This window comes from Trichosurus vulpecula, chromosome 3, assembly GCF_011100635.1.
Source record: "Trichosurus vulpecula isolate mTriVul1 chromosome 3, mTriVul1.pri, whole genome shotgun sequence".
In the NCBI taxonomy this organism is placed as follows: Eukaryota; Metazoa; Chordata; class Mammalia; order Diprotodontia; family Phalangeridae; genus Trichosurus; species Trichosurus vulpecula.
This window is the reverse complement of record NC_050575.1, coordinates 208556637-208581539: the sequence shown is the minus strand read 5'-3', so window position 1 is coordinate 208581539 and position 24903 is coordinate 208556637. Positions and strand designations below refer to the sequence as shown.

General features: G+C 44.3%; 1 protein-coding gene across 1 annotated transcript in view; it reads left to right on the top strand.

The window, feature by feature from the left end:
• Positions 1–1482: 1482 nt before the first annotated feature.
• DNMT3A (DNA methyltransferase 3 alpha) overlaps positions 1483–24903 on the top strand; it is a 120902-nt gene continuing 97481 nt past the window's right edge. The window contains exons 1-2 of the mRNA XM_036750279.1: positions 1483–1648; positions 14901–15005. Coding sequence (XP_036606174.1) covers positions 1580–1648; positions 14901–15005 — 174 coding nt within the window. The 5' untranslated portion in view covers positions 1483–1579. The remainder of the gene's footprint in view (positions 1649–14900; positions 15006–24903) is intronic.

Here is a 24903-nt window from a genome sequence, read left to right as displayed (position 1 = left end):
ACTAGGATAACCCTGTAACACTTAAGAGTAACAGAAGACTTTAAAATCCTCTGTGTCTCTGTATGCGTGTGTGTGTGTGTGTGTGTGTGTGTGTGTGTATGTGTGTGTGAATGTACAAGTATGCATTCACATATGTGTGTGTAGGGGGTGGAGAGGGCAGATAGGCCTGGGGTGGCCACCTAAGTCCTCATATTGACGTGGTTGCATTGTAGTGGAAACTGGGAATGGGGAAATAAGATTAATAATCTTTTGCTTCAGTTCTTGTTCCTTCATAGCTGGTGTACTAGGTCTTGCTTCTTAGCCCAGAAGAATTGAGTCTGGATAGACTGGGATTGTTTGGGGGAGAGTTTTCCCTATTTGGGGGTGGTCACTGGACATCCACATAGATCTCTTTTCTTGCCTCAGTCTCCCCAATCCCTTCCCAGTACCAGGGACTCTGAGCAGATGGAATAGATTTGGAAATTGGTCCAGGTGCTTGAGTCTTCATCAGGCACATTTAGATGCTCACAATGAGGCCCAGATTTGGGGTCTTGTCATGAGGCTGCCCTAGCTGCTGACTGGTCTCCTCTGGAGTGGGTTATGTGAAATAACATTCTCTTTGTTACATCCTGTGACTGTGGCTCACTTCCTCCAGAGGGGTTGGTGGTGGAGGGTATGTGTGGGGGTGGGTAGGTAGGTAGCTGTATGAGTTCATGGGCCCGATCAGGGAGAGGGGAAGGGGCTAGGATGAAAAGAAGTCAGAAAGATCCATCAAGGGGTTTAGCTGGCTCTGGAAAGAAGGGAGGAGTGGGAAAGGAACTGGGCAGAAGGATCTTAAGAATTCCCCATAGCAATTGGATTTGGGTGGAATTTGTCACCGTGTGGGAGGGGAAAGGAAAAGAGCAGAAGGAGAGAGAGGAGAGGAGGCAAGTGCAGCAGCTGGAAGGCTCTGGAAGCAGCCTGCCTGGGCTGTGCCCACAGCAACAGGCCCTAGGGAACAGAGCCAATGGCCTCAGAGCGGCAGGTGGGCAGGGCAACGCTGGCATGCCTGAAAGGCAGGAAGCTTTTTGGAGCTGGGGAGGTGGAAGGGAAAGCCATGTTTGTGGAGTAGTCAGTATTTTCCCCAAAATCATTGTGAAGGGAAGTCAGGGGGACTTCCTGCCTGGGCTTGGGGGATGGGGGAGGGTGATGAGGCTGAAGAAGGGTAAAATGAGGTCACGGGTGTAAAGTGAGCTGGAAGGAGAGCAAGCAAATGTGAGTGTTAGGAAAAGTTGGGACCAGGAGTGGGAACTTGGGATCTAAGAGTGAATTTGGAGGCAACAAATGAGGGTTTCAAGATGATTTAGGATCCAGATGGACCCCACTATCCCCTGCTGACCCCTCCACCTCTCCTCTGGCAGGTGGAGCCGCTTGGATCCCAATCCTACAGACGGACTGCATCTTACCAGGGGCTTGACGCTGGGATTTGTGGATTTGCATGTGTGTGCTTTTTTTTTTTTTTTTTTGAAGTTTAAAACTTTCTTTTAAAAAAAATTACCCAAAGCCAACAAATCCAGCTCGCCCCTCCCCAGCCGGCCTCCTACCTCTCAGATAGCCCACGATGCCCTCCAGTGGTGCCACCACCGTGGATAGCAGCAGCTCCAGCCTGGAGAGGGACGAGGACCGCAAGGTAGGCAGCTGCTGCGGGCCAAATGCCTTGGAGCCTCTTGGTAGTGAAGAAACTTGGGAGGGGAGAGAAGGGTGTACCACATGGCATGGTGGAGAGGGTGGGGAGGGCATAGAAGTACATAAGGAAACTAACCAGATGCTTGGTGGGTACCTACATAGATGCTTCCTGCTCTATTCCACACCATTGCTGCTTAGCCCTCCCTGCTTCCTGTCCTCCCCCAGCTGCTTGGCTGACTCCCTAAAGGTATATTGGGGGAAAGTAGTTGAATTTTGGCAAGACTGGTGAGCCTTACTGAACTACAGAACCCACAGTCTATCCTGCGGGACAAACTGAAGAAGCCATGCTTAACCCTCATGTTCTAATACAGTGGAAAGATCACTGGACCTTTGGTTTCTAATCTTGGCTCCAGCTATGTGCTACTGAGCAAAGTGTTTAACTTCACTTAACATCAGTTTCTGATCTGTAAAATGGGGACAGTAATACCTGTTGCTGTGAAGGTACAATGAGGTAATGGATGTGCTTTGAAAAACTGTAAGTGACTATGCAAACATGGTATAATAAATATAACATAGGTGGTAGGATGGTTTTTCAAAGAGATTGAAAGGTTGTCTCTACCAGATAGGGAAGGACACGATCTCAGGGGTGGAGGTCCCATGTCCCTGAGTAGAAGGAATCAGGGGCTACGGTCACCCCAGGGATCCTACTCCTTGGAATAACTCTTGACTCTTCTTTCTGTCCCTCTCCCAAGTCCATCACTAGATGTGTATTCACTGACTGGCATAGCCTCTGGCCTGTGTCAGTGGGGAGCAGCCATAAGATCTGGTATCACCCGTGTTAGTTCCTGCCTCCACCTGCAGAGGCACACACATTTCCATGATGTGTGGCCTCAAGGTTGGGTTGGAAGGTAGTATTGGAGATATCCATAGAAGAGACAAGACACAGAGAATGTGCAAGGACATGATAGCACAGTTGCCAAAATACATATACAGAGGCATATACAGCTGCTAAGAAAGCCCCATGCACAAGCACATACACAGAGATCTGAAAGTGTCAGAGCAACTCTCCTGGTAATCTGTTCCCATCAAGTTGAGTCTGAGGTGACACTGTCAGGCAGAGGGGTCTGAGGGAACCTGAAGAATTGGGATGAATGGTGTGGGAGAGGCTGGGGACAGGAAAAGACTAAGAGGAAATGAGAAGTGACAGGTCAGAGTCAGTGGTTAACATAAAGAAGAGAAGCAAAGAAGAAGGACAAAAACAGTCTGGAACAAAAGAGCGTGATGCCCAGTTTGGGGTATTGGTGCTGCTGTTGGCTGATTGAATGACATGGGCTTGTATGTGTGTGGGGAGAAGGGGCTTATTTCTTTCTGGACTCATATTTAGGCAGAATTCTTTTTTCCCTTCCTCCTCCACATTCATTTACTGGGAGAAGAGAACCACACAATCATAGATTAAAACTGGCAGCACATGATCATAGATTTAGAACTGCAAGGCATCCTGTCCAAACCTTCGATTTGTAGGTGAGACCTAGAAAAGTGTAAGTGACTTGTCCAAAGCCACACGTTCTCTCGGGGCAGTGGTAAAGTCAAGCCTGACTACAGAGCACTTCCTTTTAGAGAGGTCCCCCAAAGGCTTTGGCAAAGGCAAGGTCAGCAGGGCCAGAAGAGTCCGTAGCAGGTTAGGGATGCTGAGAAACGATGAGCTCAGGTTGCTTAGAAATGGAGGGGAGAAGAAAGATGAGAAATATAGAACATGATACCGTACGTTTGGACGGTGCCTGAAGGATTACAAAGCATCCTCTTCTACAGACATACCCAGTACTGCCCGAACCAATATCATTTCATGATGCCATTAATATATAATAACTGAACTCCATTCCAATGTCACAAATCTCTATGGTAATTTAGTTACATTTATGACACTGTTCCTATGGAACTAACTGCCCTCATTAACATTTTTTCAGATAGTATCCTGTCTTAGAGAAATCAATTAATGACATTAGGTGAGATATGCTTGTATATTATTTCATTTGAGGCTCACAATAATCATGGAAGTCAATAGAACAGGTACAATTAAACAAGTTTTGCAGTGACAGTATATCATAATGGTTAGAGCCAACTGACATACACTGTTTGTGTGACCCTGGGCAAGTCTCTTAACCTCAGTGCCCTAAGTTACTGAGTAAGTACTGATCTACCTAGAAGGAGTTTCCTCACCAAGACTTCCCTACATTGATGAAGTCACAGGTCTGGTACCAAAAAAAAATGAAATTGCTACTCAGAGAGGTTGTGTGGATGCCCACGACTGTATAGCTAGCAAGTATGGCTGAACCAGGCTTTGGATTCTGCATCTTGGTCTTGTGATCCCTAGTCCAGTGTTGTGATTCTGCATCTGGCGAAAGAACAGGAAGGAAGGAAAGACCGACAGAAGGAGGGGGTAGATAGAGAGCGGAAGTGACAGCTCAGAGTGAGAAAAGGGAAAGGGCTTGGGTGAGAAGAGAGGGGAGGACAATGGCAAAGAGCCAGGAGTTGGTTTTAAGAGGGAGGTTTTAACACATCTTCGTTGGAGGAAACCACCAACTTTCTGAAGCAAAGACTGTCCAGGGGAAAAGGATAATGGAGGAAAACCAATTAGGGAAGAATGAGAAAAGGGAGCAGATTGGAAACCAGAGTTTGGCAGGTGGGAGGGACACCATAAGGCATTTAGTCCTTGTGTATGTGGGACCACATGCACCTGACCTCAGAAAGGCAGGTATCCTTCCCAACCTCAAAGCCAATCAGAGTTGGAGATTTATAAGTATCCCTATGCATAATCCTGTTTCTGTCACTACCTGTGTGACCTTGGATAAGCCCCTTAACCTCTGCAGACCTCCATTTCTTTGTATTTTAAAGGAAGGAGTTGGACCAGAATGACCCCAAAGGTCTCTTTTGGACCTAGAACTCAGGGGTAGGGAACCTGCGGCCTTGAGGCCTCAGGGCCGCAGGTTCCCTACCCCTGAGTAGATCTATGACCTTATGAATCTGCCCTGTGCTTCCCAGACTTTACAACTTACGTTCTTCTTACCTTACATGTCGCACCTTAAGGTGCATTGCTTATATCTCCTCTGGTGTAGCTGGAGATAAGCTCATCTTCCATCTATTATTACTCAGGGTGGGTCAGTATAAAGAGCATTGAACTTGGAGTCAAAAGGATGTGGGTTTGAATCCCAGAATTTCAGAGTTAGCCAGAGTTAGCCCAGCCCAAAGCAAAGAAAAATCCAGCACTATAACACAGCTAACAAGTAGTCATCCAGCCTTTGAAGACCATCAGTGAGGGGAACTGCAGACAGGCTCTGTTCCTACTAGCTATGTGATGTTAGAGAAGTTACTGAGCCTCAGTTCCTCCATCCATAAAATAGGCATAATATCACAGGGTTGTCAGAAGAATTAGTTCAGACACTCACCAAAACACACACTTCTGTGGTTACACTCTGAAGCCCACTGGTAAGCTATCCCTTTACCTCTCTTTGTGAGTCCAGAAGAGCAGTTTTTACTGGTAACCCCAGAATCATCCATGTCATTGACACAGGATGGGAGTCCTGTCCCTGTCCCCTTGTCTGAGACCACCTCAAGACTAGGTAACCTAATGGGAAGGTATCACACATCCAGGACCAATCACAAAGTCTATAACTGCTGCTCAGTACTTGGGCCAAGCTAAGTGACTTAGACTAGTCTGGCATGCGAGTGTTGGATACTTTGACTGTGAGGCAATCTTCCAAGCCACAGGGCTCTGGGGATCTGTGACTCTGACCCAGCCTCCTCTTTCCCCAACTCTTTTTTCCCCCTCTTTCTGTGAGAATTCATACCCTCCCTTTTTGCTTCCCAGCTCTGTACGGACCACCCTACTCTGCCCCTCATCTCCCCCAGCCCATTCCTCAGGCACCCTCAGACACCTCTGTTTGGCAGTGTCACCTGACTCAGCAGGGTAAGAACAGGATATCTGGTGCCACCTCTCCTTGTCTAGGTGTCTCTTTGTGCTTGTCCCCACTTAGCAACAAAACTAGAAAGGCCTCTGTGTATCCACTCCAGTTTCAACAACTACATCTTTCCCCCACTATGAAAAGAAATCAACAGTTTCACCTCTTAAAACAGTAAGTGTGATATTATCCTCCAAAAGCTTTGATCATTTTACTATGAGCACATCCAATTGGACTTAACACAAAATAAATTCCTATGTGGGTATGCTAAAGTTAAATATTTGGGGGGGAGGCAGCTAGGTATTGCAGTGGATAGAGCATTGGTCCTGAAGTTGGGAGGACCTGAGTTAAAATTTGACCTCAGATACTTACTAGTTGTGTGACCCTGGGCAAGTCACTTAACCTCAATTACCTCCAAAAAAATAAAGTGGGATTTTTTCTGACATTAAAAAATGTACATTTATAAAAATAATATACAGTGCAGTGTGACATAGATAGGGAGCCTACCTCTAAAGCAGGAATACCTTGATTGAAGCCTTGCCTCTGACACATTAACAATGTGAAGGCTCATTGTGCCAGTCAGTCATTTAACCTCTTGGTGCCCCCAAGGAACTCTCTAAAACAATAAGTTTCAGGAAAAGTGGTGATCTGCCTTAGTAGAGGAACTTCCTCAGCTGGAGCTCCCATCATGGAATGAAGTCACAGATCCAGAATAGTATGCATGGATTGATAGATGGATAGATCCACATATACATACATACACATATACATAAACATAATATACATGTTGGCCCTTTAATGCTTGAAATTTTAACAGCTCGATGATCACATTTGATACTCAAGAGAAAAGATTCGATAGGATCATAGATTCCTGGTAAGAAGGTTCTATAGCTTTATTTTCCCCTTTATACAGATGGGGAAACTGAGGCTCAGAGAGTTGCCTTGCCTGTGGCCATGTCAGAGTCAGGATTCCAGTCCGGGTCTGCCATTATTCACAGGCTGTTCCAACAGTCTTAGTGTGGCTTTAAGCTTGCAGTAAGACTTTTGGGACACCCTGCACTATACAGTTCAGTCATGTCCCTCATCACTGCTTTCTGTCTGTTTTGCTCTAGGCAGATACCTGGCTGGCCTACCCGTATCCTGTTTCTGCTCTGCCTAGCAATTCACATTTTTTCCTCCTTCCGAAGTACTTTCAGTGCTTTCGCAGCTCTGGGAGCTCCCTTTTCCCATCAATCCCCCCCAGTCCTCTCCCAGCTCTATCCCTTTGGGCAGAATGACCATCTTTCATTTCTGGGCATTCCTTGGTTCCTTATTCACAGCTCCTGAAGTTAAGCTCTCCATTTTTAGCCTTTTTTCAGTTGTTTTTCATTTATGTCTGACTCTTCATGACCCCCATACTGGAGAGGTTTGCCATTTCCTTCTCTACTTCATTTGACAGATGAGGAACTAAGGCAAACAAGGTTAAGTGACTTGCCCAGGATCACGCAGCTAGTAAGTGTCCAAGGCCAGATGAGGATGAACTCAGCAAGATGAGTTTTCCTGACTCCAGGCCCAGCACCCTATCCACTGAGCCACCTAGCTGTCCCCACTTTTATCCTGGCCCTGGAGGGTGACAAAGCTGATTAGAATGGAGCTCAAAAGTCATAGCTGAGCAGTGAGCAAAACAGACCTCTTGAAACCTAAAGAGACACAAAAAATTATTTGGGATGGATGGGTGTGTGTGTGACAGATCACTTTATAGCCCCAATACATTAGGATTCTTTTAAATAGCAACTCCCTTGGTGCATGTAATGTATTTGCAAGAAGAAGATGCACATATAGCTTTTCAGGAACACAGCTGTTGCCAAAACCCCAAGTATGTTTTCATCTGTACTCTGAAAATTCCCTAAGTGTCAAGTTCCAGGTTCTGTAAAAGCAGCTATTGATTAATTAGTAGTCCATTGAGTGATTGTTCAAGTTTAAAATGTTGTATGTCAAGTTTACTTAGAATGAGGCATGCCTTATAGCTGTAGTCATGTGTTTACATGTGTGTACATCTATATATGTATGTATACTGAGTCAGAGGGGAGAGAGCAAGAGGGAAAAATGAAGAGAAGGAATAGGTGAGAGAGGGAAGGAGGTCACTTTAATTTTAGCATTGTCTTCCTCCAGGGTGCTTGTTGGTATCAAAACAAGAGTGAGAGAGACTGAGAGAAGGGGTAAGCCTGACCTGGAGTTTGCAAGCTACATAAAACAAGGGAGTCAGTTGGTTGGTCTGGCACAGCGGGTACTGAATTTGGAGTCAGAGGGACTGGGTTCAAATCTCTAGCTCTACCATATACTAACTGGGTGACCTTGGGCAAGTTAATTCCCCTCTCTGGGACTCAGTTTCCTAATCTGTGAAATGGGAGGGCAAGGGGGCAGTGTGGAATTCAGCCCTTAAATGTACAGTCCCAAGGAGGATAAGGGGAGTTTAATCTCTTCTGAGGCTTCCACCAGATGTTGGCAGACCAGGCTGTCTCATTTGTTTTCTGCATACCCCCATCAACAGCCCCCTTTACTCTCTCAAATGGGGTGGGGGGTGGGGGGGAATGGGCAACAGGGCAACAAAATCTCTGGCTCAGGGATCATGCATCAAGGCTGTGCCTGTGGACTCCAGTAATCAGTGCTCCCCAGCTCCCGTCTGGCTTTAGCAGTGGTTGTATCGATGGGCATTGTTTCTATGACTAAAGCATCCCCAGCATGACCCCATCAGAGAGCTGGGGTGGGGGTGGGGGATCTTGGTCTTGCTTTCTCTCTTTAAGTCTTGGTTTCTTGCTTTAAGCTCCCAGCAGTGAAGCAGACACTGGGAGGTAAGAACTGGAGAGGAGAGTGGATTGAGTCATGTTTGAAGGTGTCCAGAAAGGACTGTGGGGAGGGATGCAGCTGGGGTGCCTGCCAAGAAGGTGGAGTCCAGAATTGCCCTGGGCCCAGCACATGTTGAACTGAGCCCAGAAGAGAGTAGGAGTAGGAGGGCCCTGGGAGGGGGGCATTCCACTGAGACTGGGAGAGGGGAAAAATGCTGACTGAGCAAGCCCCAGACTGCCCTGCCTCCTCTAGCATCTGGGCCTGGCAACACCTGGAGCCCCTCTAACTCACTGTTGCACTTGGGGAAGTGACTTGCCCTCTCTGGGCCTTGACAAAACAAAGGGCTTGGACTAGATAATCTCTAAGGTCCCTGAATTGCTTTTCATTTATTTTGTATTTATTCGTTACGTATTGACATACCCATAAGTTGTTTCCTTCTGTAGGATATCAGCTGCTTGAGGACAGGGATCGCGTCATTTTTTTCTTTGCATCTCCGGTGCCTGCTATAGTGCCCAGTGCGTAGTAGGTGTCTAATAAATACTTGTTAATTGATGGGCTGATTGATTCTAGTCTACCTCTGCAAAGGCCTCTCAGTGGGGGTGGCAGGACAATTGGTGTCCCACCTCCCAAAAGAATAATAAAGTTATAATAACTAGCATGTATATGGTTTGCAAAATGTTTGACCTGTGTTATCTCTTTTGATCCTCAAAACAACTCTATGGGGTAGGTGTTGTTATTATCCCCACTTTACAGTTGAGGAAACTGAGGCAGAGGTTAACTTGGCCAGGGTCACACAGCTAGTGTCTAAGGCAAGATTTAAACTCAAGCCTTCCTGACTCAGAGTTCAGCTTTCTATCTGTTTTGTCACTCAGGAGGAAGAGTGATATCTGAGGTTTCTAGGAAGTGATGGAGTACTCTGGGGTAAGGTAGAGAAATGGAAAGTGATGGGGGTGGAGGTGGAGAAGGATGGCCCTCATGGCTCACCTGTCAGGTGTTATGTGGGAGAGGATCCAGGGAATGATCTGCCTGGTAAACTCCAGTCCCTAATTAATTGATCTACCCTCCTTGCCTTTAGCAAGAAGGACTCTATGTGTGTGTGTTGGGGAGTTGGGGGGGGGCGCGGTGGCAGCGGCGCAGCAACTAGGTGATGCAGTGAGTAGAGCACCAGCCCTGGAGTCAGGAGGACCTGAGTTCAAATTTGACCTCGGACACTTGACACATTTACTAGCTGTGTGACCTTGAACAATTGCCCTGCCTTCCCTCTTCCAAAAACAAACAAACAAAAAGAGACAAAGCAAGAAGGACTGGGAGGAAAACTGATCTTTTAACTAACCACTAACCCACTCCTCTGTCCTAGTCAATTCACCATGAATCAGACACCCGGATGGCTCTAGACTAGAGAGTGAGGCTGGTGACTTTGCACAGCCCTGCCTCACTTAAAACCAATGCACTTGCAGGTCAAGACATCACCTTCCTGATGTCATTGGTCCTCTTTGAGAACGAAGGACCAACAACGACAGCAGGCAATAAACAGAGACTTTTTTTTAAGTCTCTCCTACGCGTAAGGGACTTCTAGGCACTGCAGACTTTTCTTTCCTGGTCTTGTGAATTGAGTAGTGCAAGGAGCTCCTTGGTGATGAAACTTCACCAGTGTAAACTGGCATCTGTTCTATAACTTATTGTTTGAGAGGAAGGGAAAAAAAAACCAAGTATTATTAAGTGCCTGCTCTGTGCCAGGCACTCTGCTAAGGGATTTAAAATATTATCTCATTCGATCCTCAGAATAACCCTGGGCAGTGGGTGCTATTATTATCCGCATTTTATAGTTGAAGAGTCTGAGGTTAAGTGACTTACTCAGGGTTACACAGCTAGTAAATGTCTCAGGCTGGATTTGAATCCAGGTCTTCCTGATTTCAAGACCAGTGCTCTATCCACCCATGCTGCCTAAGACTGAGACTGGCTGTGCCAGTTCTAACATGGCCAAGGCCATGGGTGCAACCCTTCTCTGAGCTGGCTCACTCAGCTGTGCTCTGTGACAATAGCCTGGAGTAGGAATGGGGAACCTTCAGCCTCAAGGCCACAGGTGGCCCTCAAGGTCCTCAGGTGTGGCCCTTTGACTGAACCCAAACTTCACAGAACAAATCCCCTTAATATAAGGATTTGTTCTGCAAAACTTGGACTCAGTCAAAAGGCCTCACCCAAGGACCTAGAAGGCTACATGTGTCCTCAAGGCTGCAGGTTCCCCAGCCCTGCCCCAGAGCAATAGTCCCTAACCCACATTTTCAGGTGTCTGTTTACTCACAAGGGGAACAAAGTAGGAAACTGAGGCTGAATCAGGCTAATCTACTACCACTATGGCAAACCCCTAAAGGCTCAGCTTATGGGGTGTCAGTAACATCATCTTTACCTATGAAGGACTAGATGAGTATATGTCTCTGATTCCCTGAGTGCCTGCATATCTCTGTGCAAATACATATTTCTTGAGATTGGGTATGTTTCTATGTGTGGTTATTGAACTATGGCTCTGTCTGTGGCGGCCTGTATTCAGCTGATATATATCTAAGCCAGTACCAAAGAGAAGAAAGGGACTTACTTAGATTTGGAGCTGGAAAATCTGCATTAGAATCCTGGTTCTACCACTTAGTACTTCTGTGACCTTTAACCTCCTTGGCCCTCAGTTTCCAAATCTGTAAAATTAGAGACTTAGATAAGGTGATACCTGAAGTCCCTTTCAGCTCTAAACCTATGGTCCTCAGTTATAACCTGGACAATGGAACTAGGTTTCAAAAGCATTTAAAAAAATGTACCTTTTGTAAAGCACTTTGAAAATCTTAAAGCACTATATAAAATCAGCTCTCACCATGATTTTCACCAACATCTGTGTTCTCTGCATGTGTTTATCTGTTCTTAAATGCCAGACTATATTTTCTGCATGTATTTGTGTGTGTTTGTAGTCCAACATTATTATAACACAGCTTATCAGTACATAGATTTGGAGGCAGCTCAGGTCAAATCATGCCTTTGGGAACCTAACAGCTGCATGAGGACACAGTCTGGTGTAACAGGATTAGCTATAAGACAGGTGTTTGCCCCGTTCCCTGAACACAGTGTGGTAAATGGGTTACTCCCTGGGCTTGTATACAGGTGTGCTGATATACGGAATCTGTCATTATTGATGAGTGTGTATCTTTGGACAGGTACTCCATATATCAGTCCATGTCGAAAAAAACCCACAAAAACAAAACCACTCTAAATTCTTGCCTGAATGACTGAATAATTTCCATTTATACTGAGATCATAGATTTAGAGTTGTAAAGAATCTCAGAGGTCACCTGGTCCAACCCCCTTATTTGTCAAAGGAGGAGATTAGTCTAAGGCACAAGGTCCCATGTGTAATATGTGATAAAGGTAGGATTTGAACCCAGGTCCTCTGATCCAAATTCAGTCCTCCCTGTATTTGATTTCCTGCAGACTCAGCTCCTACACATCAACATGGGGTGTGGAGTCAATGTGCATGGGGATGTGGGGATACCTGGAGATCATTATATCTCACTGGAGAAGAGTGTATCTGTAGGTATGCATGTGTTTGCACACTCTCTTAGTGCTTTGTTATTACTCAGACCCAGGGGTGGGTGCTGACGCAGCTGGATGCGTGTATTTTGACTTATATATAATGTGTGTGTGTGCGCGCGTGTGAGAGAGAGAAAGAGATATCTATGACCCTTCCCCAGGATTTTTTTTCTTTCTGTGTCATTTGTATTCCTCACAAATCTCATCTTGGTTTTGCAGGACCATTTTCCCAACTGGTCCACATCCCTTGGGCATTTCTTCCCAACTTCCAGAGTACTAAGCACTCAGTGAGGAAACTCTGCTGATGCGGGTGCAGATTGGTGCCTGCTTGGCAATTTAGTCTCAGAGTGGATCACGGAGAAGGAAAGCAAATTATCCATAACTATGTATCAGCACTGAGACTGCAACCCAGATCTTCTTGATTACCTGGCTCCCTATCCATCTTGCCACAATGCCATATAAACCCATTTTACAGATGAGCAAATTGAGGTCTGGGGGAGTTGAGTGACTTGCCCAGGATCACTCATCTAGCAAGCATCAGAAGTGGGAGTGCTTCTACCTCAGTGCCTAGCCTCCTCTCACTTCCTGAGAGCTCTGTTTCTCACTCTTGTACTCTCACACTGCATAACACTTTAGCGTCTCTCTGTCTTTTTGGATGATCCTGTCCTGTTCTGAAAAACAAACAAGAGTCATTTGACTCTCCTTCCCTCCTTTCACAGCTTAACTCTTTGAATCAATGCCCTGGTCCTACAGCCTCAATTTTCTCATCATCTTTTTATTTGCCTTTCCCCAACCTCCTTATTTATTTATTTTTTGGGGAGGCAATCAGGGTTAGGTGACTTGCCCAGGGTCACACAACTAAAAAGTGTGTGAGGCTGGATTTGAACTCAGGTCCTCCTGACTCTAAGACCAGTGCCCTATTCATTGTGCCACCACACCTACACCACCCCCCACCTCCTTTTCACGTGGGTGCTGCTCTCATCACTCAGTCAAGACTGTTCTCTCTAAGCTCATCTGGTCAAAACCAACAGTATTTCACAGGGTTATCTATTTAGAGAGAATCTAATTCAACCTCCTCATCTTTTCTCCTAAGGAAACTAAGGCCCAAAGATGTTAAGTGATATGCATCGTTGGTTAAGTGCCAGATCTGGGTTTTGAACCTAGGACCTCTGGCTCCAGACTGAGGTCTTTCGATTTAAATCACTAAACATTTATTTTTTAAAATAAATGCTATTGATGTATTTTGTTTTAAATTGCCTAACTTTCCTCTGTATCCACCCCTCCCCTTCTAGAAGCATCCCATATAAGTTTTTTTTACTAAGCATTTATTAAGCTTCCACTATATGCTTATAGTCATTGGAATAGATGCAAATGTATCTAAATGTATCTAATATGCTAATATTCATCAGTTAATATGCTGAGCATAAAAAAATCTATCTGAACAGATGCAAATGGATCTAAAAAGTCCCTGCTTTTCAGAAGCTTAAATTCCTAATTCCTAACTTCCTTTTTACTGTTGAGGGTACCACTAACCCACCAGTCACTCAGGCTGGAAACCTAGGAGTTGTCCTCAGCTACTCACCATTTCTCACCCCCATATCCAATCTGTTTCCAAGACCTGTCAATTTTACCTTCAGAACATCCCTTTCATATACTCATCTTTCCTCTGCTCTGATGCTGCCCCCACCCTGCTTCAATCCCTCACACTGCAGGTCTGATGATGCCATTCCACCCCCACCACACACACACACACATACACATATTTTCTCTCTCTCTCTCTCTCTCTCTCTCTCTCTCTCTCTCTCTCTCTCTGTAAACTCCTGTGGCTCTCTATCACCTCCAGGATCAAATATAAAATCCTCTCTTTGGGGTTCAAAGCCCTTCATAACCTTCTCCTCCTTCCCATCTTTCCAGTCTCCTTGCACCCTTCCTTCCCCACATACCCTGCATCCAATGACACTCACCCTCTTATTGTTCCTTCCACAAGACCCATCTCCTAACTATCTGTCCCTTGTGCCTGGAATGCTCTCACTCCTCATCTCTGCCTCCTGGCTTCCTTCAAGACCCAGCTAACATCCCATCTTCTATAGGAAGCCTTTCCAAATTCCCTTAAATCCTAATGCCTTCTGCCCTGTGGATTATCAGCAGTTTGTCCTGAATATAGCTTGTTTGTACATAGTTGTTACATGTTGTCTCCTTCGTTAGACTGTGAGCTCCTTGAGGGCAGGAACTGCCTTTTACCTAATAGGTGCTTAACCAATGTTTGCCGACTGACATTCTAAAGGGAGAAACAACACAGTACCCATAAAATGCATACAAAGTAAATCCAGAGTAATTGGAAGGTGGGAGGAGAGCGATAGCAGCTGGGGCCATTAAGAAAGGGTTATATAGGAAATAGCACATGTGCCGAACTTTGAAGGAAACAAGAGGTCCTAAGAAGTGGCAATTGGGAGGGAGGGCATTCCAGGCATGGGGATCAGCCCTTAATGGCAAAGAGATGAGAGGTGGAGTGTCGTGGGAAGAACAGCAGGTAAGCCAGCTTTGCTGGAAAGTAGAGTACATGAAGGGGAGTGATGAGTAAGGTAGGTTGGAGCCAGGTTGTGAAAGGCTTTAAATGTCAGAGGAGTGTGTTTTTTATCCAGAGGGAATAGGCAACCCCTGGAGCTTTTTGACCCAGAAGGCCTGTCTCCGTTTCCATAATCTCCATTGTTATCAGTAATGATGAGCCAAGGCTACTGTTTGGTGACTGGATGAGTCAAAAGTGCCTTGTGGGGTGGTTTGTGGCCAGCCAGTGGGTGTTAAGTGAGGCTGGTAGTTAGGAGGAGAAAGGTTTCCCAAGTCATCTCAGAGTCTTGCTTTGGGCCTCCCACTTCTTGGCTGAGTAGTATATATCTGTGCCCACAGGAGGAAGAAGAGCTGGAGGAGCAGAGGGGCAAGGAGGAGCGACAGGATTCCAGCACTCCCATGAGGAAGGTGGGAAGACCTGGCCGGAAGCGGAAGCACCCACTGGTGAGTGTCCTTGGACTCTGCCCAGCCCCTGAGCCAGGGGAAACCCTAAGGTGAAAACAGGTGCACTGGGAAGTCTGGTGTGTGTGTCGGGGGGAGGGGGGGGAAAAGAGTTAAAACAGAGCTTAGGGGCTCCCTGCCCCAGATCACCCTGACATTTGTGTTCTGGGGGGAAACTGAACAAAAGAGGTCCAAGAAGAGAGGGCTGGTACAGGACAGTGAGGTAGAAAAGTTGAAATACTAGGTCTCCAGATGTTGGAGATATACAATGAACCAAATAGGGGAGGTCATGTTCCTTTGTATTTTGCACAGCTCATCACCCCACCCCACCCCCACCCCGCCATGCCTGGAATGTTCTCCTTCTTACCTCCAGTACCTTATGAAATCCCCTTGGGTACCACCTCATCCAGGAGGCCTTTTCAGACCGCTCTCCTTTCATCCAAGTTTTCACACTCTCTTTCTCTTCAAATATCTGCTATAGGAGCCCTTTCCTAACCCCACCAGGTGGTCCCCTCCCTCCTGAGCCGCCTTAAATATAATGACTTTGTATTTATTCTCTTTCTATTTATTCTGTGTGTACATCTATGTTGTGTTATCTCCCTTAGAATGTAAGCTCCTTTAGAGTAGAAATTGTTTCACACGCATTTGTGTCCATAGCCTAGCACATAGTAGGTGCTTACATAAATGCTTGGTGATTGATTGATTGATAGTGCTTAGAAGTTTACCAAGCACTTTTACCTCTCTTGTCTTTGAGCTTCCCAGGGATTCTTTGAGGAAGTCATGGTAGGTATTAGCCCAATTTTATAATGAGGAAACCAAAGATCCTGAAGGCTAAATTAAGTCATTTAGCTAAGATAATTTGGTTAGTAAATGGTAGGGCCAAGATTTTGAACCCAAGATTTCTGGTTTCTACCCTACTGGTCTTTCTACCTCATCAACCATTCAATCAACAAACATTTTCAAGGGCCTACAATGTGCCAGGCAGTAGGGATAAAAATACAAAGAATGAAATAATTCTTACATTTTATAACAGTTGACAGGTCACCATCCTTTCTAAACCACTGTTTACTCAATTCTAAAATAAGCGGGTTGATTCTTGACTTCATGTTTTTAAAGCCATTTCTGTTTTCTCATTTTGGTTGCTGAGGCATAGTGCAAATGTGGTTGGTTCCACCATCATCGATGATAAGACTCGATCACTGAAGACCTGTTAGGAAATCTATAAATTTTGCATTTGTTTATTTAACTTTCGGTTGAATTTATGTTTTATTTTGGATGATCTGGTTGGGGGTGGGGGAGGAATAAAAAGAAAGTTAGTGGGATGGACTAGGTGATGTTAAAGGTTCCTGCTCTAAGTACAAAATCCTATGATTCCAGAGGAAGAGAGTATTCCAGTCTTTGGAAGGTATCAGTTGTCCTTTGAATGGGAGCTGTGTTCATCTCCTTTTTGTTTTTAACAGGCATAGAACGTGAGTTACCTGCCACCTCAGGAGTACTAGATAGTGCAGGTAGAGTTCCAGGGGCCTACCTATCAGTAAAGCTAAAATGGGACAGGTATCAGCTTCTTCCAGGGTCAGATGAGGCAGCAGTATAGACATTGTCTTGAAGTCACACTGACCTTGGAGTCAAAAAACCTGGGTCCAGATCCTGGCTTTACCATTGTCCAGACGTTGGACAAGTAATTTCCCTTTTCTGGGCCTCAGTTTCTTTAAAATGTAAACTTGTAATATGAGAGAAATCTCAGAGTAAAAGCTCCTTAAGGACAGGTACTATTTTTGCCTTTCTTTTAATAAATGCTTCTTGGCTGACTGCCTGAAGCTGAGCCAGATCAAATTCTAAGGCTCTTTCCAATTTTGATATTCTATGAAATAAAAAGGAGTCATTTCATGTCTGGACCATAGATCTGGAGATGGAAAATACTTTTCTTCTAGATAGATCAGCTATCTGGTCCAATACCCTCATTTACAAAAACTGAGGGTCAGAGAGAAATGACTTGGCCAGGACCACTCAGGTAGTGTGTGGCAAAGCCAGAATACTAGCCCAAGCCTTCTGACTCCAAGTCCAACACTCTTTTGTTGTATCATGCCTTAGTTTCAGGACCGAGGCTGTTCGGAAAGTCCCAGCAATGGTGGCAGTTTTCCAGGAGCATAGTCAGGAGGCATCCCAATTTATAACTTGCCTGGATCACCGTCCCTACATGCTTGCCCTTCCCATGCTGTGTGACTCCTGTCCATATTCTTCTATAATTTGCTCCAAAGGGTCCATCCATTATGCTAGAGGCCTTCCTTGATATCTCTTAGCTAGCTTGTGATTCACCTCATTGGAGGGAACTTCCAAATGGATGAGATCACAGATGCATTTTAGAATTTTTTTTAATCTTCCTGGGGTTGCATATAAAGACCCAAGGCCAGGTTTCCAAGCCATTATAAATATATATGTGAGTGTGCATGTGTGTGCATGTGTGTGTAGACAGATACATCCACAGGGTGGAAAGTTGGGAAATTATCCAGTGAACTCAAAGCTAGGAGAGAGGAGGCATGAGTGACTTCTGGTGTCTAGGCTGAAATGCAAAAGGGAAAGACAAAAGGAGCTTTGGGTTATCGATAAGAGAGGTTGGGATCCAGAGGAAGCTCAGGGCTGAGGGTTCTGGTGTGATGACATTCCCATAGACTAAGATAGGAAGGGAAAGGGAAAGGGACGTCCTTAAATGTCTAGTGTGAGCCTAGCCTACCACACGTGGGGATAATGTTAATGTGCTTTTATTACGTAAAAAATTATAATAATAAAGTAGAAGAAGCCATCAGAAAGCACTATAAATTACCTGCCGGGGCTGAGATGCCTACAGGGTTCTGGCCTTAGAAGTCGGAGCTGCCTTTGTTAATTCTTCTCTCATGCCCTGACTATCCCTGCCTGTGTCAGCAGCAGTGACGCTGTAGCATCTGACTTTGCTGGAGGGAACTGGGGGGGGTGGTTGGTGGGGGGGGGGAAGAGGATGTCTCAGCTGAGACTTGAGCAGAGAAGCCATCATTTGGCCTATGAAGCTGAGAAAATGCATGACTGAGGACTAAGGAAATGAAGTTTTTTTTGTTTTTTTAAGGTTTTATTGATACCTTTTGTTTTTCTATCACAGTAATTTCTGGGAATGCACTCCCCAACCCCTACCCCAGCCTCTCCCCCCCCCCACAACAAAGGAAAACAATTAAGCAAAAACACCTGATACGATGATCTTCTGACAATGTAGACCACATCCTGACCTGGTAGTTCCCTGCCTCTCTGCTGTGGGAAGGGAGGTATGGTAGGTATCATTTACCTGTTCTAATGGACCTTTGCTGGCTTTTTAGCTGCTCCAAACTCAGCTCCCTTTTGCTGATCTTTTTGTTTACCTTTATGTAGTTTCTGGTGTATCTGGTTCTCTTGATTCTTCTTCCTCTTCTTCATCAGTTCATATGTATCTTCCCACATTCCTTGAATTCTTCATATTTATTATTTCTTACTGCACATTCAGGTATCAAATAAGAATGTTTTGTTCCATTGCCCAATGGGTAAGCCTCCACCTTGTTTCCATTTCTTTGTTCCCCTCAAAGAGCACAAAGGTCCAGTGTATACCACCGTATCCAGGGCAACATTATTTATTGTGAAGTCAAATCCTGAGGTACTAAGAACCCTACTGATCCCTGCAATCAAGTAGGACCATGATGAATACTGTTTTACATTTGTTAGGATTATTTAGCATTTTAAGATTGACAAAGCACGCTTTCCCCATAGCAGCCTGGGGAGGAGGTAATATCAATATTGTCTCTCACACACACACACACACACACACACACACACACACACACACACCCCTTTTACGCATGAAGAACTGGGGCTCAGAGAGTGAAGTGACTTGCCCAGTTCACACTCATAATTGGATGTCAAAGCTGAGATTCAAAGGCAGGTCTAATGGTTTCATAGACTTAGAACCGGAAGATACCCTTGAAGTCATCTAGATCAATATTAGTTTATGGATGAGGAAACTGAGACCCAAGTGGTTAAGGGGTTTTGCCCGGGGTTACATAGCTAGAAAGTGGCAAAGTTGAGATCTGAACTCAGATGATGCTCTTCCCATTGGACCACATTCCTTGATTCCAGGTCCAGTGTTCAAATCCTCCTCCTCCTCCTCCTCTTGCTGCTGCTCCTGCTACTACTACCCAGCATTTATATAGCACTTACTATGTGCCACTATACATATTGCCTTTCTACCCATCTTTGGGTGTAACAGAGAGGCTCACAAAATGCAGATGAAATATCAGGAGAGGAATTGCATCATAACTAATGGTTCTAACTCTGGGAGGAAAGGAAAGAATTTCTCATGGGGCTTGGGAGTGTCTCTTGTATAGTATGTTTGTCCCTAATAGGCAAGAGTTTACCGCCTTTTAGCCATACAAAGGACGTGGGATCTTGGATCTGAGGGATTTAGAGACTCTTTTAAGAGAGATTGACAGCATGTTGCCAGGCTACATCCTCAAGACATTGATCCTCTTGAGTGGAGCCCTACCCCCATCAATTACCAATGGGTTGGCCATAGTCAGTGGTTACAGTGAACTACAGTTAAGGCTGGATCCATCTGCTGGAGGGAGCTAAGCCTCATCCTTCTTAAGACTTTACCTTGATCCCACTGCTGAATGTATACACCAAGGAGGTTTAAAAAAACAAAAGGCCCACCCCATATGTATCATTATATGCATAGTACCATTTTTTTGTGATAGCAAAGAACAAAGCAGATATTCATTGATTGGGGAAAGGCTAAACAAGGTGTAGTACATGAATGGGATGGAATATTTACTGCACCATAAGAAACAATGAATAGAAAGACTTTAGCAAAGCATGGGAAGACTTATTTGAACTGTGATCCAAAATAAAGGTAGCAAAACCAGGAAAATACAGTGATTACAACCATGTAAATGGAAAGATTAAAAAAACCACCCAGAAAATAGGTAATCTGAAACTAAAATGACCAAGCTTGACTCCAAAGAAGAGATGAGAAAATATACCTCCCTCCCTTCTTTAAAAACGTGGGGCTCATGGGGATTGGAGCATCGAATAGAATGAATGTTAGATTCAGTTGATGTATTGGTTAGTTTTTTTGTTGAACCTGTCTTTCTCTTTATTTTATATTCTTTGTCACTAGGGATGGTAGAATAGGGTGATGGAAGGGGAAGGGATGTATTTGGAAATGGAGGCAATGTTTAAGAAAGAAAGAGACTGAGTCAGAGAGAGAAACAGAGAGAGATCTATTAAACTAATGTTTTTAAAAGGTTCTTCAGCCTGATTCTATAAAACGATCTGCATATGCTACTTACCTAGTAAATGCATTTCCGTGGTAGTGCTGCTGCTGTACCTTCTCTAATAACCACTTAAATCTGATTTGAATATCAGGCTGTGATCACCGGAGCCTCAAGGAATTGAGTGGCACCTCCCACACAGCCTTGCTGTTCCCCAGTGTATGACTTTCTTAGAATCAGAGAGAAGCTTTCTCCCAGTATAAGGACCAGAAACTAAAAAGATTGTTCATTCTAACACCCCAGCTGAGAAAAGGTGCTAGACTGGAGCCTTCTCTCTCTAGCTGTTTCTCTTGAGTTAAACTCACTTACTAATAGTGAAGCAAGAGGGGTGGGAGTTTCAGAGCAAAATTGGGGAGGACTGACATGGCCCCTCATCCAAGTCCGAGAGAGGATAAGGTTAGTATTATAAAGATAGAAGAAAAAAGTATGTGGAGAATGGAGTGTGGATTTGGGTTATCAAATTAATTCACAAAACAGACTTCAATTAAGTTCCTATTCTGTTCTAGCCACTATATTAGGGACTAGTGAGGCCAAGAAAGAACAAAAGAGAGGTAGTATACCATAATGGTTAGGGCATTGTATTAGATTCAAATCCCTCCACTGTGTGATTTTGGAAAATCACCTCATATCTTTGAGTATTAGTTCATATCATTTGAGTATTAGTGTCAATTCTAATGGTACATCAGTTAACCTGAGGTGTAGGAACTTTAAAAAGAAAATTTTGATAACTGTATTTCAATATAACTGGTTTCCTTCATAATCCTGTGTATTTTATGCATTTAAAAACATTCTTTCAAGGGGAGCAGAACCAGGAGATCATTATACATGGTTACATACACACGGTCTCTGTAAAGACTAACTTTGATAGACTTGACACCTCTCATCAATACAAGGTTCAAAGGCAGCTCCAAAAAAACTCATGATGGAGAAAGCTATGCACATCCAGAGAAAGAATTACGGAGTCTGAATGCAGATTGAGGCAAACTTTTTGCTCTTTTTTTTTCCTTTCTTTTTTGGTTTCATTTCTCCTTTCTCATGATTTATTACATTGGTTATAATTCTTCTTTACAACTGGACTATTGTGTAAATAAGTTCAATGTGAAGGTATATGAGAACGTACATTGGAATACATGCTGTCTCTGAGGGGAGGGGAGAGGGGAGGGAGGGAAAGAAAATTTGGAACCCCAAAACTTGTGGAACTGAGTGTTGTAACCTAAAAATAAAAAATAAATTTATTAATAAAAAAACATTCTTTTAAGAAGGAACATGCATGTAGGTTTCACCAGCCTGCCAAACATAGGGGCCATAACATAGAATTAAGAAGCCTTGTACATGTTGATTTTTTATGTCTCTTCTAGCTCTTAAACAGTCGGTGTTCTTATACTATAAATGTTGAATGTGTGAATGTATTTTAGAAACAAATGAGGCCTGATTGGTGTGGCATTATATAGCAGGGGACAGAAGAAATGGAAAATAAATTAATGTCAGGCCACCAGTGTCTTGGAGAAGTGTCTATGGAATTTAGGAAAGAAGGGGAGAACATTCCTAGAGACTGGACTTTCTGAAACCCAAAGTGGAGGGCAGGTCAGCAGGCAAGGCCCATGCCCTTCAGACAGCTTTGGCCACCTCAGATTAATCCGACCTGTTAGGGCATAAAGCACTTTAGAGGAAGCAATGTAGAGAGTACTATGGTTGATAGGAGGCAGTATGGTCTAGTGCCAAGAGTGCTGGTTCAGTTGTCACAGATCCTGAGTTCAGATCTCATCTCTGATGCTTATAATCTGTGTGACCATGGGCAAATCACAGCCTCTCTGGGCTTCATTTTTCTCATCTGTAAAATGAAGGGGGTAGACTAAATGTCTCCTAAGGCTCTTTTAGACCCTAAATCTATGACTCTAAGATAGGTATGAGTACTGTCCCACCCCCAACCCACCCACATAGAACATCAGAATGTGTGTCATCTGGTGGCTAATTCTGGGAGTGGGAGAGAGAGGGAGGAGTGAGAACCTATCATAAATATCTGGCTGATGTAAACAGTAAAGGAGAGGCTCAGGACCTGTAGGAAATAAAGAGAAAAAGGATATTGGCTGTTTGATCAGTCAATCAATAAGCATTTATCAAGTGCCAATGTTTGCTAGGCGCTATGCAACATACTCAGAGTACAAAGACCGAAATGAAGAATACCTGCCCTCAAGGACCTTCCCTTCTATAGAGGAGACAATAAGTATTTATATAAGTAGATATAATATACATTCTAAAATAAATGCGAGGTGATCATTGGGGAGAGGCACTAGTAGCAGGACACGGTGAGGATCAAGAAAGGTCTTGTGTAGAAGACATTACTTGAGCTGAGCTTTAAAGGAAATTAGAGCTTCTAAGGGGCAGAGGGAAGGAGGGAGTGTATTCCAGGTTTGAGGAATAACCTGAGTGTGCAAAGACTCGGAGATGGAAGAAGGAATGTCATCTACGGTGATCGTTAAAAACACGTTTGTCTGGATTGTAGAGTACAGAAAGGGAAATTATATCTAATTAGGTTGGAAAAGTATCTTGGGGCCAAATTGTGAAGGGCTTTAAATGCCAAACAGAGGGCTTAGAATTTGATCCTAGAGGTAATAGGGAAGCACTGGAGGTTATTGAGCAGGGTGGTGAAGAGGTCCGATCTGTGCCTTAGAAAGGTGACCACCTTTACTTGATATGTTTACTTCCTATAAGAGACAACTTCTGTACTTCCTAGTCAATGGTGCCTGGATCATTCTCTAATAGTTTACATTGAAGACTTTTCTCACTCTGTTAGTCCCTATGTTCATCCAGTCAATCCCCGTGGTCTGTTGACTTTTCCTTCATAACATCCTCCTGTGAGAGGCATTGTGGTGTAATGAATGGATGGAGAGCTGAACTTGAAGCCGGCGAGACCTGGGCACAAGTGCTGTCTCTGACATATAACATATGACCCTAGACAAGTCACTAAAACTCTCTTTTATATTCAACTCTCTAAGACTGTAAAGTATAGCTAAGTTGCCAGTCTTTATTGGAAGAGGGACTTCCTTTTCATTCTCACATGCCACTTGTCCAGGTCCTTGATGTGAGTCACTGTAACAGCTTCCCTGATGCTCGTCTCTCCCCAGTCTAGCCTGTCCTGCATAGGCCACCAGAATATCTGGAAACACCACTTTGATAACATTACTGTTCTGCTCTACAAACTTCAGTGGCTCCCTGTGTCTTTAAGGTAGAGTGTGATTAATCAATCAACAAGCATTTCTTAAGCATATACCACTGTGCTAGGCACTGGAGATACAAATTCAAAAGCAAGATAGTTCCTGCCCTGAAGAAGCTTACTTTCCCCTTGATTCTAAGCCTCTCAGTCTGGAATTCAAAAACCTCCATGGTCCAAACTCACTCAGCCTCTCAACTTTAGCTCTTACTGTTCCTCAGTGCAAAACCCCTCTGCGCTCCCCTGTGTCTTCGATCGTGCTGTTTCCCCAGCCTGGAATGCCCTTCTTCTTCCTTTTCCCCAGGCCAGATCTGCCCATTCTCCAAGGTCAGCTCAAGGTCTACCTCTTTCACAGTCTGTGCCCATCACCTTAGCCCACCCAGATCCTTCCCTTTTCAAAATTCCTGGAGCATTCATTGCCTATGCCAGTAACATTGGCATGAAACCTGGTATTGTCTGGCACAGATCCTTAGCTGTTTCATGTATGCATTTTTCATCTCTCCAATTAAATTTTAAATCTGTGTGGAGACTGCAACATGCTTCCTTTAGCTCTTCCTGGGCTGCCCAGGTGACTGTTATGCAAGCTTAATAAATACAGAATGCATGCATGCAGGAATGAATGATTGTGGGGATATTCAAAAGAAAAGTGGAAAGAAGACTGGATTAGGCTGCTTGGTACTTTTGTCCTAGTCCCAGCTCTGACGTGTAATAGCTGCATGAGCAGGACAAATCACTTATTTTCTTAGTTTCCTAATCTCTAAAATGAAGACATTGGCTAATGACCTTCAAGGTCCTTTCCAGTTCTCTAAATGCATTATCCTTAAGCCTAGATCATCTTTAGGGCCCCATTGTTATAATTCCATGAAAATGGAGGGTTTAGTCTTTGAGAAATTTAGAGGAGTACAACGCAAAGAAAATATTTCAAACTAATGGAAATGGAGATAGTAGTGTTACATTTTAGTAGAATTGTAAGTGCAATTGGGATGGAACGCTGGAATCTGGGTCAGGGGAGTCAGGGAAGAGCTTCCTTCTACTTAGAACACCAACTAGAGAGTTTTTTCTCTAAGTAGGATGGGATAGAATGGCTGGAATGGAAGGACCTGGTAGTTTGAACCTTGCTGTGAAGCTTCAGATACAGCCGCGGATGTGTGTCTTAGGGGAGAGATGTTCTGGATGGTGTGGGAGGGACCAGCTCTTCTACGGAGCTGGCATTTAAACCATTGAAACAGGAAGTGAGGCTGGATGGACCTCAGAGGTCTCTGCCAGCTCTAATAGTCTCTGATTTGGGGATTATATCAGAGTGCCATTGGAGAACCGAGTTATAATGGGAAGTGAAAAGATTCTGGGCTCAATGACCCTCCAGGGA